Below are 18805 nucleotides of genomic sequence, written 5' to 3'. Positions count from 1 at the left end.
TTGCATAAACCTCTGTCTCTCTCTCTCTCTCTCCCTCTCTCCCCCACTGCGTGTGAGAGATAAATGAAACGCAGGCAGGAGTGCTGAAAATGTGGCGTCTTCTAATTACTAATGTCCTAATGATAATGCCTGGGGCTAATTAGTCCCCAAGTATTCATGTTCTTAACTGGACTTAACGCTGTCTGCAAGGAAGAGCCCTAAATGATTATGGTAATCATTTACCATAATGAAAGAGATGGTAATGTTACCATCTCTTCCCTCTCTCCGGCTGTGGCAAGGTCCACTCTGTATTGATCTCTATACTTTAATTACCCCAGACTTACACGCTTCCCTGTCCTTCTAACCCTTGCCCCTACATCACCCTTTAGACTGAGTCCTGAGTGGTGAGTACCTCCTGAATTTCCTATAATTGTGCTCAGCCTGCTTTTTGGAAAGCCCAGTGGTCATCACTTCTGGAGTCACTTGGCAGCCATGGTTTGTCTTGCTGTCCCACCGTGATGGGCAGATCCTAAACCTTCCACATCTCACCAACTTCATTCTGCAGCCACCAGCAGAACATCAGACATGCAAGTCTTGGTATAAACTGTAAAAGATGGTTAGAAAGATGATTCCAATTAATTATAAGTGGCTCAGTCACAAAGAGTAGGGCCTTTTCTAAAAGTAACTCGAACCCAATCTTCCAAAGCTGAGTTTGAAAACATGCTGTGCGTATGTGTGTATACATGCCTGGCTTTGTGACTTTGATTATTTTCAGAAATTAAATTATGTTTCAACTGGCTGTTTTGTTGTATTATCCACAGGTCTTTTTTTTTTTTAAGATTTTATATATTTATTTGACAGAGAGATAACACAAGTAGGCAGAGCAGCAGGCAGAGGGAGAGGGAGAAGTAGGCTCTCCACTGAGCAGGGAGTGGGGCTCGATCCCAGAACCATGGGATCATGACCTGACCCGAAGGCAGCCGCTCAACTGACTGAGCCACCCAGGTGCCCCATATTATCTGCAGTTCTTAACCATTCTATCTATGCAGCTAATTGTGCTATGTGCTAAATTCTATAAACTTTGAAATATCACTAAGAATGGGAGAATATTAAACAAATACCGACTTTTTAAAAATTATTCATTTTAGTCGTGAATTCTAACTTCCTTCACCACAAAAACCTTGCATCCAAGTTGTGAACAGCTACAAAGAATGACTAATTTGTGATTCTTTTTCCTCTTCTCACTTCTCCCTTCATAATACTTAAAGCAGTGATTGAAAACAAACAACAAAAAGTGAGAGATCTTAATTATCTCTCGACTCAGTGGGGAAGATTTCTATACCAAATAGCCACATTCTTGGCCAGATCACTTAATGTCCTTGAACTTCATCAGCAGCTAAAGCAACTAGACTGGCTGTTTTTCAAAGTCTTTTAGCTCTAAAATCTTGTGAGCCTGTGAGCTCCGGCCTCGAGAATCCAAGCAGTGTTTGAATCTGCCCAAGGAAGGAGGAGGTATAGGGCAGGAAGGCAGAAGTCATGTTTGCATAGGTTCTCCTGGGCTCCACCCACAGTGAGCTGTAGATTAAAAATATGGCCAGGGCAATGTGGCCCCCCTGCATTTAACAACAGAGAGAATACCCTTCTTTTCTCTTTCTAGATAAGACAGTGATTTTAAGTAAGAAAGGGGTGTTAGTGAAACAGAGGAGGGGGCCAGTGTTTGTTTTTGTTTTATTTTTCTGTTGGTGGTTGGAAGGGAAATTGTCACAGAATGGAAGATACCATCACAGGGGCTCATCAGGGGAAGCAGGGCACTGCTGACCTGCCGAGGGCTGACCTGACTGAGCACGGGCTGCTCTCAGACTCCTGCTCTCCCCACGCCAGCCCAGGTCAGTAGTGATCCAGCCCCGCTTCACACCATTGCCCTTCCACCCTCACCCAGTCCTAACCCAAGCACTGTCTGCCCACCTTCATGGCACCATGGCCACTGAGAGGAATAGTGGAGGGGGCTTGGGAATGGAGAGCCTCCCCACCAGGATAAGGTTCTTCCATCAGCAGAGTTGAAAGCTGCCCCCACTTCTAAAGAGACCGTCTCTGAAAAGGCCAGAAGCTTATTGTCAGATTGAAGAGAGGAGTACATGCTCCTTATGAGGCCAGGCGCTGAAGTTGTTGAAAATGCCTGAGAGAGTGGCCCAGGCTGGGATCACAGCAGTTGTGGCCCCAACTAGCTCAGTCCCTGACGAGGATTAAAAACTGGTAAGAACCAGATAATTCCTGAGAACCTGAAGAGCTGTAATCACTGACAGGCCAGCCTATTTCAGGTGGGCTGAAAGAACAGACATGTCCAGAGTAAACATCTGCCTGTTATTACCACAGTCTTTCAGGTATTTGGTAGAAGCTAAAGAAATAAGGGTCACATATAAATAAACCTAATTGGATTGAGGGAAATGAAGAGGATTAACTCAATCCCTATTAATTTGGATTAATGTCACTTATACCTTTCAATGTAGGCCAAGTCTAGCTAAGGGAAATGAATTAAGATGAATAAGAGTTTTCTGTTTTCCAAGTCTACAGGTATTTTTCTGACAAGTTGGATCTTTCTTAGTTATAACAGAAATAGCACTAGGTAGGAAATAAAATGTTTTTATTGTGGTGAAATAATCTATAACATAAACTTTGCCATTTTCACCATTTTTAAGTACACAGTTCAGTGGCATTAAGTACATACACATTGTTGTACAACCATCACCGTTGTACCCATTAAACACCAACTCCTTATTCCACCCTCCATATCCTATGGCAGCCAGCGTTTTACTTTCTATGAATTTAACGACTCTATATATAGCTCACCTAAGTGGAAATATATAGTATTTGCCCTTCTGTGTTTGGCTTGGAATATTGAGAATAATGTCCTCATGATTCATCCACACTGTAGCATGTATTTGAATTTCTTTCCTTTTTAAGGCTGAATAACATCTCATTATGTGTGTGTGTGTGTGTGTGTGTGTGTGACATTCTGATTATCCCATCATTTTGTCTACAAACATTTGGGTTGTTTCCACCTTTTGGCTATTGTGACTAACACGACTATGAACTTTAGTGTGCAAATATCTGTTCAAGTCCCAGCTTTTGGTTCTTTGGGGTATCTACATGGAAGTAGAATTGCCAAATTATATAGCAAGTCTATGTTTTATTTTTTTGAGAAACCACTGCCTGTATTGTTTTCCACAGCAGCAGTTCCCACCAGTGAAACAGAAGTGTTCCATTTTTCCACGTGCTTTGCCACTTGTTATTTTCTGGGTTTGTTTTTTGTTTTTGTTTGTTTTTTAATGATAGTCATTCTGATTAGTGTGAAGTAGTATCTCATTGTGGCTATGAATTGCATATCCCCTAATGATTTGTGATTTTGAGCATTTTTCATGTGCTTGTGTCCACTTACATATCATACTTGGAGGAATGTCTGCTCAAGTCCTTTGCCCATTTTTTAGTTGGGTGTTTTTGTTGTGGAATTGTAGGAGTTCTTTATATATTCTGGATATTATATTCTGGATATTATATTCTGGATATTAATATTCTGGATATTAATCCCTCAGCAGATATACTATTTTAAGTACTTTCTCTTGAAACAATTGTTTAAGTTGGCATGTTTTAACTTTTTTTCAAGCCAGAACACATGTATTTTAGGCCTAAAGAAGTGATACAGGCTCAGGACGCCTGGGTGGCTCAGTCAGCTGAGCATCTGCCTTCAGCTCAGGTCATGATTCCAGGGTTCTCCAGGGAGCCCGCTTCTCCCTCTGCCTGCCGCCTCCCCTGCTTGTTCTCTCTCTCTTTCACTCTCTGACAAATATATAAAATCTTAAAAAAAAAAGAAAGAAAGAAAGAAAGAAAGAAATGATACAGGTTCATGATATAGTTTCAAAAAATAAAGGGAATAAAAAAGTAAAAACTACTCAAAACTGCACAGCCCAGAGATAACATTATTTTGCTATTTATCCTTCCAGGCATTTTCCTCTATATGTAGAAAAATTTTCACAACCCAGACTATACATGCTATTCTATAACCTTTCCTTAGTAATAAACCCAAGTATATATGATTGGCCTAAAGTACCACAAAGTACTCCACTGAACTGATATATCACAATGTATTTAATCACTCTACCAGTGACAAAAGATTGAGGTGGTTTCTAACTTACCCTTATTGTAAACAATGCTTCACGAGTGCCCTTTATGTATATCTTTACATATTTGTTCAGTTCGTTCACTGGGATGAATTCCCAGAGGTTGAATTTTTGGGCCGAAAGATATGCATATTTAAAATTTTGATATCCTTTATACTGCCCAATTACCTTCCAGAAAGGCGGAACCAATTTATACTCTTACTGTGTATGAGAGTGCCCATTGTCCCACACCCTTGCCAAACTGGCATGCTTTCAACAATGGTAAAAATAGGTTCTTGTCTGCTTTCCTCCCATGAATCCTGCCAAAGTGCATGACGTGAAACTAAATGAGAGGAATATAAAGTTGACAGATGGGCGGTATTTTGGTCACTGTAATGTTTTATCTAAAGCACACCATTTTCCCCTCAAAGCAAATGTGATAGATAAGTCCTCTTCATTTTTTAGTACAAGTTCTAGGAAGTAATTTCCTAAATGGATTGATTCCTTAGAGAGAGAATGTCTCCGAGGATGTAGAAATTATTCAAACCAAATGTGCTTTCGGTTGATAGAGGATATACATTTTTTTGACATAACAGTATCTATCTTTTTTCAAAAGATGCAAAGTGTTTCACTCTGCACTATTTATTCAAAGTGTCATATCACAGCTGATTCTCAGTGTACTCATTTATTTTTCTAAAGTTCCTGCAGAGAAATATTTTTCACCAACCTTGTTTTATGTTTTGTAAGTTTTTAAATTGAGGTATAATTTACATTTAGTGCAAGTTTTTTCTCTTTAAAATCTGATTGCGCATAACTTTTAAGGATCCTTTTACCTCAGATTAATTTAAATGTACTCTGGAAAGCACAGAAGCAGAGGGGAGTTGGGTTTTTTTTCCCCTTAAGATCTCATTTATTTATTTGTGAGAGAAAAAGAGCACAAGCAGAGGGAATGGCAGGCAGAGGGAGAAGCAGGCTCCCTGTTGAGCAAGGAGCCCAATGCAGAACACGATCCCAGGACCCTGGAGTCATGCCCTGAGCTAAAGACAGACGCTTAACTGACTGAGCCACCCAGGTATCCAAGAAAGGAATTTTATTTATTTTTATTTTTTTTAAGATTTTATTTGTATTTATTTGACAGAGAGAGAGAGATCATAAGTAGGCAGAGAGGCAGGAAGAGAGACGGGGAAACAGGCTCCCCGCTGAGCAGAGAGCCCCATGCAAGCCTTGATCCCAGGACACTGGGATCATGACCCAAGCCGAAGGCAGAGGCTTAACCCCCTGAGCCACCCAGGTGCCCAAGAAAGGAGTTTTAAATCAGCTATTTCACTCTGTGGATATATAATCCCATAATCCCAAGCACTGAATTTAACATGATAAGCTTGTTTTCTCATCTGATAACCTAGAAAAATGAAATCTACTCTACCTTCTCCATAGAGATGTTGGAAAGACTGAGATGTCTCAATCCTATAGAGAATTGAATTGTACATTTAAAAAAAAAAATGTGTAGCCAGTCAAATATATTTAATTGACTTATATCTGACCTTGAAGTTCTTGTGCCTACAGCAATGTCTTTCTTTTTCAAATGAAAACATGTAAGTCAGATGTATACTTTACAATACAAAATTATCCTATTGTTTTGGAATTCATATCAATTAAAAGCATTTGAAACTGTTCAGCTTCACTGACAGAATTAATGAAACTTACATGACAAAAAGCCAGAAAATAATTAAGATAATTATAAAATGAGAACTGTACATTAATAACCCTTTTTATTTTCCCCCTTGTGGCCACTTAATAAATTAAACATATCAAATTATTATTAATGTAGCACTTCCAATGTTAGCAAAATTGTATTTTTAAAAAGGCACACCAATAAAATTGTTTTGAGAAAAGAGACCACTCCAAATCTTGTTATCCGAGTAACAAAGCTATGAAAAGTTTTGCTGTTTTTCATATTCTTTCCCAGCTATATTCTACTGTGTTTTTCTTTTAACAGACTGGTTAGGAGTAAATGATTATCCTCTGAAATCTCTTCACTTCCCAGTGGGGATAACTTGAGGGGGGACTATAGGCCTCTCTCCTCCTTGCTCACTCTCACCTTGGGAAAAAGCACCTTCTTTGGTGAGACTGAGAGAGGCGAAGTGTTAATGTGTCACTGGGCCCTTCTTTCAGAGGGGCCTATCCTTAAAGACTGACCTTGAATTAACCTTACTACAGTAAGTCCTGTCCTGCAAGGAGGTCTGAAGTTTGAGAAGTTTTTTTTTGTTTTTTTGTTTTTGTACAGCAAAGCATGTTTAAATGAATGCATTCCTCTTATTTCGTCCCGCTTTCGGACTGCTCAAGGAGACAAAGCAATGGTTTATCTTGATTTGTTATCAGGAATTTAAATGAGCACAAACAGAAATATTACACTATTTAGTGTGTCCTAATGAAAAATGCAGTATTTCGTTAATCATGTGAAAAGAATTGTATTCTTTTACATAAATTGGCACCAAAGAATGTATTATCTTTCTCTCTTAAAAGCTTTTTATGCTGAGTAATAATTATTTCCTAGAGCAAAATATCCACAGAAGTATGTGGTGTATCTAGATTTTATGGGTTCTGAGTTATGGCAGGTAGACAGAGCAAGAAATGTTTTGAAGCTGGAAGGAAATGTTTTGGACAATATGGGAGGCCTAACTCGGGGCAGGGGGTGGTGATGGAGACAGAGATCAAAATTAATTCCTCAAACTAGAGGTGGGCTTTGGGCAATGAGCTGAAAATAGTGACAAAACAGGCACAGACTTTGGGTGGGTATCCAGGCTGGGGTCCATCTGGCATATTTAGGAAAATTCTATAATGAAGACGTAACAGTAGAATGAGTTTTTATTTACCCCAAGGCCTTAGTCAATTTAAGGGCAGATGTTAAGTACCATAAGCCCCATCCCTCTACGTGGGGGTATTCCCCCCCTACGTCAAGTGTGCAAATGCTTCCCCACATTTCCTGTCCTTCTGGTCACTCCCACTTCAGCCCCTTTCCTATGCCTACAGAACGCAGCAGCCTGGGACAAGGAGAGTCCTGTATTTCAAAGTTAGGTTCACGGAGAGGGGACACAAGTAATAGCAAACCCACGAGGAAACCCATGCAAGGGGACTGCTCAGCTTGGGTCTAAATGACTTACATTTTTCCTCGCCTGAATTAGCCGGTAACTGCTATGTGGGCAGACTTAGCCAGAAATGGTCTAAATGATCAATTAGAAGGCAAAAGGAGTTCCTTTCTTTAAAGTTCAAGGGTCCCTGTTGAAGAGCCCTACTTCCTAAGCCCTGCTCACATGGGCCTGCGCCCAGCTCTCTGTGGTGCCTGAGTATATTGTACATTTGCCTAACGATAATGAATTGAGTACTTATTTTGCAGGAAAATATAGGGCACTTCCATTACATGCAATCAAGCAAAAAGGCTGCAGAATGCACCACTCCATTAATTTTAAACAGAATTCTTCCCAAATGTCACCCTGAAACCAGAGTATGGGGTTATTACCAATCTGAAGGAATTAAGAGTAATTTTCATTTGTACAAAGTAGTTGAGGGACATGACTCCTGCCACACACACACACAATTAATTGAGTTAAATTGGATTAGCCGATGCCAGTGTGAATCACTGAGCCCTGACCCAGCCTGCCTAGTGGTGAGATGGGGGAGGGAGGCGGGGGCGCTTCCATCGTTGAGCACGCAGTTGCACATCCCCTCCCCCAACTACAGGGCGTGCAGCGTACTGTGATGGGCCAGTTATTAACAAACACTTTCAAGGAAGAAAAACAAATGCCAGGCTCTGGCAAGTCACTGAACCTCTCTGAGCCTCAGTTTCCTTGTCTGTCAAAGGGGATGATAATATTTGCTTCAGTGGGAATCATGAGTATGTCGGAGCACTTAGCATGGTGCCCAGCACATAGTTTGTGACCATTAAATCATAACTATTGCCTTTATTTTCATCTTCTGAGGGGAGTCTCTTGTGCCTAAACTGGTTCCCAAATCACACTGAGGAAATCCAGACTGGGCCCAGGATGGGGACAATGGCCAGTCAGTCCCCAGCGTCTGGGAGGTGTGAGTCAGCCCACTGAGTTACCGACCCTTCCCTTCCTAACTTCAGCCCTGCTATCCCTGGGTGGGAGCTGGACTAATGGGAGAGCACAGAGCTGGACACAGGAACAAGCAGGCGAAGGTGGCTGGGGAGGGGGACCGGCGTGCCCCTCATTCCACATTCCGGTACTTGGTGAAGAGATTGTACAACACTCGAAGTGTGGACTTCAGGTCACAGTTGACAATGTCTTCTGGCCGGGGCTTTGGCTTTTCCAATCCTCCGTCTTGCATGAGCTCAAAGGCAAAGGAGACGTTCAAGACCTTCTGCTCAAAGCTGTCCAGGGTCAGGAAGAAGCTGTGCAGGGGCACAAAATAGTCCTCCAGGAGCCCCATGAGCAGCACCAGGTACACCCCATCTGCAAACTAGGTCTCCAGTTCTGTGACCTCCAGGTTCAGTTTATTCAGGTGCTTGTTCACAAAAGTGTTGAGTGTCTTTTTCACTACATTGAGTTTGTCTGGTGCGTGGTCAAACAAGGTGTCAAAGGCATCATGTTCATGCCTTCCGGAGAGTGCCTCTGTGTTACCAGTTATTTCCTCTTGGATTTGCTGAGACTGGAGGATTCCTTCTCGTTTCTGGACCATGACCACTTGGATGGAGACATGATCTGGGAGTCGGATTGGTGCCCGGAAATACTGGGACAGAGCAACCAGCAGATGCAAGATGGCCACCAGGCTTTTGGCATGAACAGAGTCCACGTTCCACTTGATGCTCCTGGGAGGAAGCTTCAGGGTTTCATTGATCTTCTCCAGGATAGTCTGCAGCTTTTGCTTCTGAGCTATCTCGGACTGGGTGACTTCGGCAACATTCAGCTTCTCGCTCTCAAGCTTCTCAAAGAGCTTCTGCAGGACTTGTCCATCATATAAATCTTCAGCCAGATCTTTCACGATGATTCTTTCTCCAACGAATATGTCATTAATCCAGTCAATTAATACCTGCATCAGTTCTTGCAGTTTGGGGCTGCTGCGGGAGTTTGGGTCCACCGTTGTTCGCACTTCATTCTCCTCCAGCATGGTGTCCTCCGGGTCCAGCTCGAAGGGGATCGGGCTGAGGGGCAGGTTGATGGCGTTCATGCCTTCCTCCTGAAGTTCCAATACCTCCTTGGCTTTCTTCCCCAAGGCCAGCATCCCTCCGAGTTTCCCCAAGAAGGAGTCATCTTTCTTCCGGGACGGGGGTGACTTGGGAGTGGGGGACTTGGGGACGGAGGGTGACTTCTGCGGGGACGTGGCCATGGCGGCGGAGCAGGCAGCCGCCGAGAAGTTTATTTTAATTCTGCAAAGTGTTAGGAAGATAATTTGACCACAGATCCATATCAGAGTCTCCTAGCAGCTTTATTAGTTAAGAAGCTGACTTTTGTAAAAATTATTTTTTATTATGGTAAAAGGCACAGAACAGGGTGCATGAGTAGCTCAGTCATTAGGCATCTGCCTTTGGCTCAGGTCATTCCTAGGATGGAGCCCCACACTGGGCTCCCTGCTCTGCGGGAGTCTGCTTCCCTTTCTCCCACTCCCCCTGCTTGTGTTCCCTCTTTCTCTGTGTCTCTATCAAATAAATGAATAAAATCTTTTTTAAAAAAAAGCACAGAACATAAAATTTACCATCTAAACCATGTCTAAGTATACAATTCAGTATTGTTAAAGATATTCACATTGTTGGGGAGCCTGGGTGGCTCAGTGGGTTGGGCCTCTGCCTTCGGCTCAGGTCATGATATCAGGGTCCTGGGATGGAGCCCTGCTTCGGGCTCTCTGCTCAGCATGGAGCCTGCTTCCCCCTCTCTGCCTGCCTCTCTGCTTACTTGTGATCTCTCTCTCTCTGTCAAATAAATAAATAAAATCTTTTAAAAAAAAAAAGGATATTCACGTTGTTATGCAAAGAATCTCCACAATTTTTTTTTTGTCTTTCAAACTGACACTGTGTTAATCAACAACTCCATTTCCCCTTTCTCCCAGCTCTTGGCAACCACTGTTCTACTTTCTGTTTCTCTGAATGTGATTACTCTAGGTAGCTCAGAGAAGTGGAATCAGACAGTATTTATCTTTTTTGTGATTGCCTCATTTCACTTAGCATATCTTCAGGGTTCATTCATGTGGTAGCATGTTTCAGTTTCCTTCCTTTTTCATGCTGAATAATATTCCATTGTTGCATTTGCCACATTTTCTTTCTCCATCCATCTCTTGATGAAGCTGACATTTTGAATTCTTACCTGCCTGGTTCTGGCTTCTCTTTCTACTTCTCTGTTGGTTCAAAGCTGAGGATAGGAAGGGTTGGCATCATTAGTTTTTATCCCCTTAAAGATTGGACAGCAGAGTGTTTGTGGTAAACATCTGTTCTGTCTGGACAATTTCAAGTGAAAAACAAACCTGGAGTGAGGTCAGGAGAGACTTTGTTCAGGATTACTGCAGCGAAGGGAAGGGGGCTGTTGCAATAGTGGAGTGCTCTAATCATAGACCTTAAGACTGGCAAGCTTCTTAGAAGTCAGGCAGGTCTAAGGTAGACCAAGTTCAGGGACCAAATTTAGGGGGAAGGAGAAGAACCTGACTAAAGTTTACTCAAGTTAAGTTAGTGGCCATTTGTCCAGCTTGGTCAGTGGGGTAAACAGTTTAGCTAATCATTTGTGAGACAGAATGGAAATTTATAGTACCTGTGTCTTGCCTTGTCATAGGTAGACAAGGTGGTCACAAGTCTTATCTAAATCATGTGCGCAAGGGTGGTTCTCTTCCGGAAGCCATTTCTTGGAACACAAAGAATGAGTGGATTTGTGTTTGAGGGGTTTGTGTTCCAGGAACACAGAGCTCAGATAAACTTCCATATGGTCACCAATTCCCTTTGCCACTCCATGTGGTAACAGAATGCACCTTGTGGAGAATCTACTTCACTTGGTTTGAGTGAGGTTGATCCCAATTCCCTCTTTATATGGATGAGTATGTGGCCCAGGCATTGACCATGTCCTGCCAATGGAAATATCTTCTCCTTTGGTCATTATTAATGATCCAGAATAGGGTACATGATCCAAGCAGGACTACCTGGTTCTCTGGGATTTGATCACATGGGTGCTGAGAGAACCCTGACATTACCAAAGCCCCTGGACTCAGCCTCACCCATTAGTTCTACCTCTAGACTTCCCAGTTATATGAACCAATAAAACATCCTTAACTATGTGGTATTCCCCCCCACCAAAATAACTATGTTTATACTCCCCAAGGCCTTGGCTGGTTTGGGATGTTTGAAGGGCCCTGGCTATCTCTGATTATGGAAGATTCCAAGGGCCTTGTTTTAATTCCAAGAGTGGGAATATTGATTACAGAATTTTGGACATATTTCAAGCTTAAGTAATTCCATCTCCCCTCCCTGAAAATTTTTATTGCAAAGATATTCAATGTTCTTTACTTCCCTCACTGGACTTCTAAGCATCCTGAGATCTCCTGGATCATTTTTCACTAATCAAAGGCAAATCCTGAATTTGGGGGAAAATAATTAGTAGCCCAACTTAAATTTAAAAAAGAAATCATGGTTTTTAAGGAGAAATGAGCTGCAGTGCCCTAGAGCTAAACTGATTTTCAGGTTCTCTTTGATAAGCTATGTGAGCAAGAGATTAACATAAGAAATGGAAGGAATTTTTTTTTCAAATATTCAGGAGAATGCACAAGAAGGCATCACAGAAGAAATGCAGTGTGGTGTTAATATAAATCATAAAGATTTTGTCTACATTTGACATTTTCCTTGTTTCAATAGACATTTTTTATTAAATGACTACATTGTTCTGATAAATAAGAACAGTCATGAAATAGGACATGAAGAAGAATTAAAATGTTTTAATTATGGGGGGAAATAAAAAGTAGCAGCTAATCTTTGTAAGTAAATGTGAAAAAAATAGCTAATTCAGTAAATATTTCTGGAGTGTCTATTATGTGGCAGGCACCAGGATATGGCAGTGAACAACACAAACAAAATCTCCACCTTCATGGAACTTCTGGTGGGAAGATGCCCCAGGAAAATAAAAATGACAGATCTCCAATAATAAACACCATCTGGGTTCTTAGGGAGGGAGAACCTCTGACCTGCTCTTGTTGGGCTGTTCTCAACCTATTAGAAGTTGTCCTATACTGAAATGCTACCATGGTCATCTTGTCAGTGATTTTTGGTTTCTCCTTAAAGTTCTGTGTTTCCCAAATTTTCTACAATGAAACTGTGTTACTTTTTAATTTAAAGAGAGAGAGAGAGCTTATTAAGAGGAAAAAAACCTGACAGACAAGAAGTTCAAAGTATTATATCTTGGGAGTGTGGAGGGCTGACCCAAACACCTCTTGTAGTTGGCACCTTACTGCCTCTCTGGAAATGGGGGTCAGGGGTACCAAGGAAAGAAAAAAAAGAGCCTTTTTAAAAAGCAGCACATGTTGCTTTTACTTTGGGTAACTCTCCCTGCCCTTCTCTTGTTTTTGAGCCCCTCTGCTATAGTCAAATACAGCTGATTTTAAAGTTTCACACGCCTTTTTAAACTCACTTGTAAACATTCCGGCTCCCAAGAGCCTTGTCTCTTCCTTGCCCCCTCCTCTTTCTTTGGACTACCTGACTCTCCTGTCCTTTTCCATACAAAGGTCACCATTGCCTGCCTCTGTGTGCCACGTAAACCTTAGTTAGTGCCCTTGTCACTTCCATTTTGAGCTGCCACTTTTCCACAAAGTGAGCTCTGTCTCCAGGTTACTCTGATATCCCCTGATAAAAGGTCAGTCTATGTTCCCTTATCTTCACCTATATTTCTTTTTTTTTTTTTAAAGATTTTATTTATTTATTTGACAGACAGAGATCACAAGTAGGCATAGAGGCAGGCAGAGAGAGAGGAAGGGAAGCAGGCTCCCTGCCGAGAGGCTTCAACCCACTGAGCCACCCAGGCGCCCCTTCACCTATATTTCTAAAAGTTGTCTAATAAATTTGTGAAAGAAACCCTTGCCGCTGGTTGGTCAAAGGGATACATCACATTCTTTTGGTCTTTCAGGTTATGATAGAAAATTTCTGGTTTTCTTTCTGTTTTGTAATTGATTTAATGGGGATTTTATTTTTACAACCAATAGTTGCTTCAAACTTTTCTCTTTCTTTACAGAAATTTTTGGTATTTTCCATATTGCTTTGTTTTTCCTTACCAACTCTTAGTATGGAAATTGCCTTGGCTTTTATCAATGTAAAGGGAGAAATCATTTTACATTAGGGTGAAATTTTTAAAATTTATTTTATCTACTTTTTTCCAAATTGGTAACATACATTTTTTAATTTTATTTTTTTATTTTTTTAAAAGATTTTACTTATTTATTTGACAGAGAGAGAGAGATCACAAGACGCAGAGAGGCAGGCAGAGAGAGAGAGGAGGAAGCAGGCTCCCCGCCTAGCAGAGAGCCCGATGTGGGGCTCAATCCCAGGACCCTGAGACCATGACCTGAGCCAAAGGCAGAGGCTTTAACCCACTGAGCCACCCAGGCAACCCTTTAATTTTATTTTTAATTATTTTTATTTTTTTTTAAATTAACATGTAATGTATTATTTGCCGCAGGGGTACAGGTCTGTGAATTGTCAGGCTTACACACTTCACAGCACTCACCATAGCACATACCCTCCCCAATGTCCATAACCCAACCACCCTCTCCCTACTCGCCTCCCCCCAGCAACCCTCAGTTTGTTTTGTGAGATTAAGAGTCTCTTATGGTTTGTTTCTTCCTGATCCCATCTTGTTTCATTTTCTCCTTCCCTAGCCCCCAAACCCTCCACTTTGCCTCTCAAATTCCTCATATCAGAGAGATCATATCATAATAGTCTTTCCCCGATTGACTTATTTCGCTCAACATAATACCCTCTAGTTCCATCCACGTCATTGCAAATGTCAAGATTTCATTTCTTTTGATGGCTGCATAGTATTCCATTGTATATATATACCACATCTTCTTTATCCATTCATCTGTTGATGGACATCTAGGTTCTTTCCATAGTTTGGCTATTGTGGATATTGCTGCTATAGACATTCAGGTGCATGTGCCCCTTCTGATCAGTACATTTGTATCTTTAGGGGAAATACCCAGTTGTGCAATTGCTAAGTCTTAGGGTAGCTCTATTTTCAACTTTTTGAGGAACCTCCATGCTGTTTTCCAGAGTGGCTGCACCAGCTTGCATTCCCACCAACAGTGTAGGAGGGTTCCCCTTTCTCCACATCCTTGCCAGCATCTGTCGTTTCCTGACTTGTTAATTTTAGCCATTCTGACTCGTATCTCATTGTGGTTTTGATTTGTATTTCCCTGATGCCAAGTGATGTGGAGCACTTTTTCATGTGTCTGTTGGCCATCTGGATGTCTTCTTTGCAGAAATGTCTGTTCGTGTCCTCTGCCCATTTCTTGATTGGATTATTTGTTCTTTGGGTGTTGAGTTTGATAAGTTCTTTATAGATTTTGGATATTAGCCCTTTATCTTATATGCCGTTTGCAAATATCTTCCCCCATTCTCTTAGTTGTCTTTTGGTTTTGTTAACTGTTTCCTTTGCCGTGCAAAAGCTTTTGACCTTGATGAAGTCCCAGTAGTTCATTTTTGCCTTGCCTTTGGCGATGTTCCTAGGAAGACGTTGCTGTGGCTGAGGTCGAAGAGGTTGCTGCCTGTGTTCTCCTCAAGGATTTTGATGAATTCTTTTCTCACATGGAGGTCTTTCACCCATTTTGACTCAATTTTTGTGTGTGGTGTAAGGAAATGGTCCAGTTTCATTTTTCAGCATGTGGCCGTCCAATTTTCCCAACACCATTTGTTGAAGACAGTATCTTTTTTCCCCATTGGATATTCTTTCCTGCTTTGTCGAAGATTAGTTGACCATAGAGTTGAGGGCCTTTTTCTGGGTTCTCTATTCTGTTCCATTGATCTATGTGTCTGTTTTTGTGCCAGTACTATACTGTCTTGATGATGACAGCTTTGTAATAGAGCTTGAAGTCCGGAATTGTGAAGCCACCAACTTTGGCTTTCTTTTTCAACATTCCTCTGGCTATTCGAAGTCTTTTCTGGTTCCATATAAATTTTAGGATTATTCATTCCATTTCTTTGGGGGGAAAAAGTGGATGGTATTTTGATAGGGATTGCATTAAACGTGTAGATTGCTTTAGGTAGCATAGACATTTTCACAATATTTGTTCTTCCAATCCATGAGTATGGAACATTTTTCCATTTCTTTGTGTCTTCCTCAACTTCTTTCATGAGTACTTTATAGTTTTCTGAGTACAGATTCTTTGCCTCTTCGGTTAGGTTTATTTCAGGGTATCTTATGGTTTTGGGTGCAATTGTAAATGGGATTGACTCCTTAATTTCTCTCTCTTCTGTCTTCTTGTTGGTGTATAGAAATGCAACTGATTTCTGTGCAATGATTTTATATCCTGACACTTTACTGAATTCCTGTATGAGTTATAGCAGATTTGGAGTGGAGTCTTTTGGGTTTTCCACATAAAGTATCATATCATCTGCAAACTGAGACTTTGACTTTTTCTTTGCCAATTTGGATGTCTTTAATTTATTTTTGTTGTCTGATTGCTGAGGCTAGGACTTCTAGTACTGTGTTGAATAGCAGTGGTGATGGTGGACATCCTTGCCATGTTCCTGACTTGGGGGGAAAGCTCTCAGTTTTTCCCATTGAGAATGATATTCGCTGTGGGCTTTTCATAGATGGGTTTTATGATATTGAGGTATGTACTCTCTATGCCTACACTCTGAAGAGTTGTGATCAAGAAAGGATGCTGTACATTTTCAAATGCTTTTTCTGCATCTATTGAGAATATCATATGGTTCTTGTTCTTCCTTTTACTAATATATTATATCACATTGATTGATTTGCAGATGTTGAACCAAACTTGCAGCCCAGGAATAAATCCCACTTGGTTGTGGTGAATAATCCTTTTAATGTACTGTTGGATCCTATTGGCTAGTATTTTGGTAAGAATTTTCGCATCCATGTCAATCAGGGATATTAGTCTGTAATTCTCTTTTTTGATGGGGTCTTTGTCTGGTTTTGGGATCAAGGTAATGCTGGCCTCATAAAACAAGTTTGGAAGTTTTCCTTCCATTTCTATTTTTTGGAACAGTTTCAGGAGAATAGGTACTAATTCTTCTTTAAGTTCCCCTGGGAAGCCATCTGGCCCTGAGCTCTTGTTTGTTGGGAGAATTTGATGACTGCTTCAGAATCTGTTCAGGTTTTCTGCTTCTTCCTTGTTCAGTTTTAGTGGTTTATATGTCTCTAGGAATGCATCCATTTCTTCCAAATTGTCAAATTTGCTGGTGTAGAGTTGCTCATAATATGTTCTTACAATTGTTTGTATTTCTTTGGTGTTCGTTGTGATCTCTCTCATAATTTTATTGATTTGGGTCCTTTCTCTTTTCTTTTTAATAAGTCTGGCCTGGGATTTATCAATCTTATTAATTCTTTCAAAGAACTAGCTCCTAGTTTTGTTGATCTATCCTACTGTTCTTTTGGTTTTTATTTCATTGATTTCTGCTCTGATCTTTATTATTTCTCTTCTCCTGCTGGCTTTAGGCTTCATTTGCTCTTCTGTCTCCCACTCCCTTAGGTGTAGAGTTAGGTTTTGAGACCTTTCTTGTTTCTTAAGAAAGGTTTGTGTTGCTATATACTTTCCTTTTAGGTCCACCTTTGCTGTGTCCCAAAGATTTTGAATTGTGTTTTCATTTTCATTTGTTCTTAATGAATTTTTTTTACATTCTTCTTTAATTTTCTGGTTGACCCATTCATTCTTTGGTAAGATGCTCTTTAGCCTCCATATATTTGAGTTCTTTCCAACTTTCCTCTTGTGATTGAGTGCTAGTTTCAAAACACTGTGATCCAAAAAATATGCAGGGAATGATCCCAATATTTTGGTACCGGTTGAGACCCAATTTGTGACCCAGGATTTGATCTATTCTGGAGAAAGTTCCATGTGCACTAGAGAAGAACGTTATTCTGTTGCTTTGGGATGGAATGTTCTGAATATATCTGTAATGTCCATCTGGTCCAATGTGTCATTTAAAGTCTGTTTCCTCATTGATCTTTTGCTTGGATGATCTGTCCATTTCAGTGAGGGTAGTGTTAAAGTCCCCTACTATTATTGTATTATTATAGATGTGTTTCTTTGATTTTGTTATCAGTTGGTTTATGTAATTGGCTGCTCCCATGTTAGGGGCATAGATATTTAAAATTGTTAGATCTTCTTGTTGGATAGACCCTTTACATATTATATAGTGTCCTTCCTCATCTCTTATTATAGTCTTTGGTTTAAAATCTAATTTGTCTGATATAAGGATTGCCACCCCAGCTTTCTTTTGATGTCCATTAGCTTGGTAAGTAGTTTTCCACCCCCTCACTTTAAATCTGGAGGTGTCTTTGGGTCTAAAGTGAGTCTCTTACAACAGCATATCGATGGATCTTGTTTGTTTGGTTGGTTTGGTTTTTAAGATTTTTAAAATTTATTTATTTAACAGAGAGAAAGAGATCACAAGTAGGCAGAGAGGCAGGCAGAGAGAGAGGAGGAAGCAGGCTCCCTGCTGAGCACAGAGCCTGAAGCAGGCCTCAATCCTAGGACCCTGGGATCATGACTTGAGCCGAAGGCAGAGGCTTAACCCACTGAGCCACCCAGGTGGCCTGGTCTTGTTTTTTTATCCATTCTGATACCCTGTGTCTTTTGATTGGGGCATTTAGCCCATTTACACTCAGGGTAACTATTGAAAGATATTAATTTAGTGCCATTGTATTGCCTGTAAGGTGACTGTTACTGTATATTGTCTCTGTTCCTTCCTGGTCTACTACTTTTAGGCTCTCTCTTTGCTTAGAGGACCCCTTTCAATATTTCCTGTAGGGGTGGTTCGGTGTTACAAATTCTTTTAGTTTTGTTTGTCCTGGAAACTTTCTCTCTCCTTCTATTTTCAATGATAGCCTGGGTGGATATAGTATTCTTGGCTGCATGTTTTTCTCAATTAGTGCTCTGAATATATCATGCCAGTTCTTTCTGACCTGCCAGGTCTCTGTGGACAAGTCTGCTGCCAATCTAATATTTTTACCATTGTATGTTACAGACTTTTGTCCCGGGCTGCTTTCAGGATTTTCTCTTTGTCACTAAGACTTGTAAGTTTTACTATTAGATGACGGGATGTGGACCTATTTTTATTGATTTTGAGGGGGGTGTTCTCTGTGCCTCCTGGATTTTGATGCTTGTTCCCTTTGCCATATTAGGGAAATTCTCTACAATAATTCACTCCACTATACCTTCTGTCCCCCTCTGTCTTTCTTCTTCTTCTGGAATCCCAATTTTCCAGCCCAGCTAGCATCTTGAGAATAATCATTCTGAACTCTAGATCTGACATATTACCAATGTCCATATTGATTAGGTCCCTAGCCTTCGGTACTGCCCCTTGTTCTTTTTTTGTGGTGAGTTTTTCAGCCTGTCATTTTATCCAGATAAGAATATATGAATGAGAGAATAAAATACTAAAAGGGTGGCAAAGACCCCAGAGAAATGTATACTAACCAAACCAGAAGAGACCCAAAATCAGAGGAAGAAGA

The 18805-nt window shown here is 40.8% G+C and overlaps 1 protein-coding gene across 1 annotated transcript; it reads right to left on the bottom strand.

The window, feature by feature from the left end:
* Window positions 1–8360: 8360 nt before the first annotated feature.
* LOC308343678 (alpha-parvin-like) lies at window positions 8361–9494 on the bottom strand (the record flags this gene model as incomplete). Its single annotated transcript, XM_080804816.1, is given in 2 exon segments — window positions 8361–8612; window positions 8616–9494. Coding segments are annotated over 2 exon segments (1116 nt in total). The 5' UTR covers window positions 9480–9494.
* Between the last annotated feature and the right edge of the window lie 9311 nt (window positions 9495–18805).

Source organism: Martes martes, assembly GCF_963455335.1.
Source record: "Martes martes genome assembly, chromosome: 5".
Classification (NCBI taxonomy): Eukaryota; Metazoa; Chordata; class Mammalia; order Carnivora; family Mustelidae; genus Martes; species Martes martes.
Note: the sequence above shows the minus strand (reverse complement) of the source record. Positions and strands in the feature narration are given on the sequence as shown.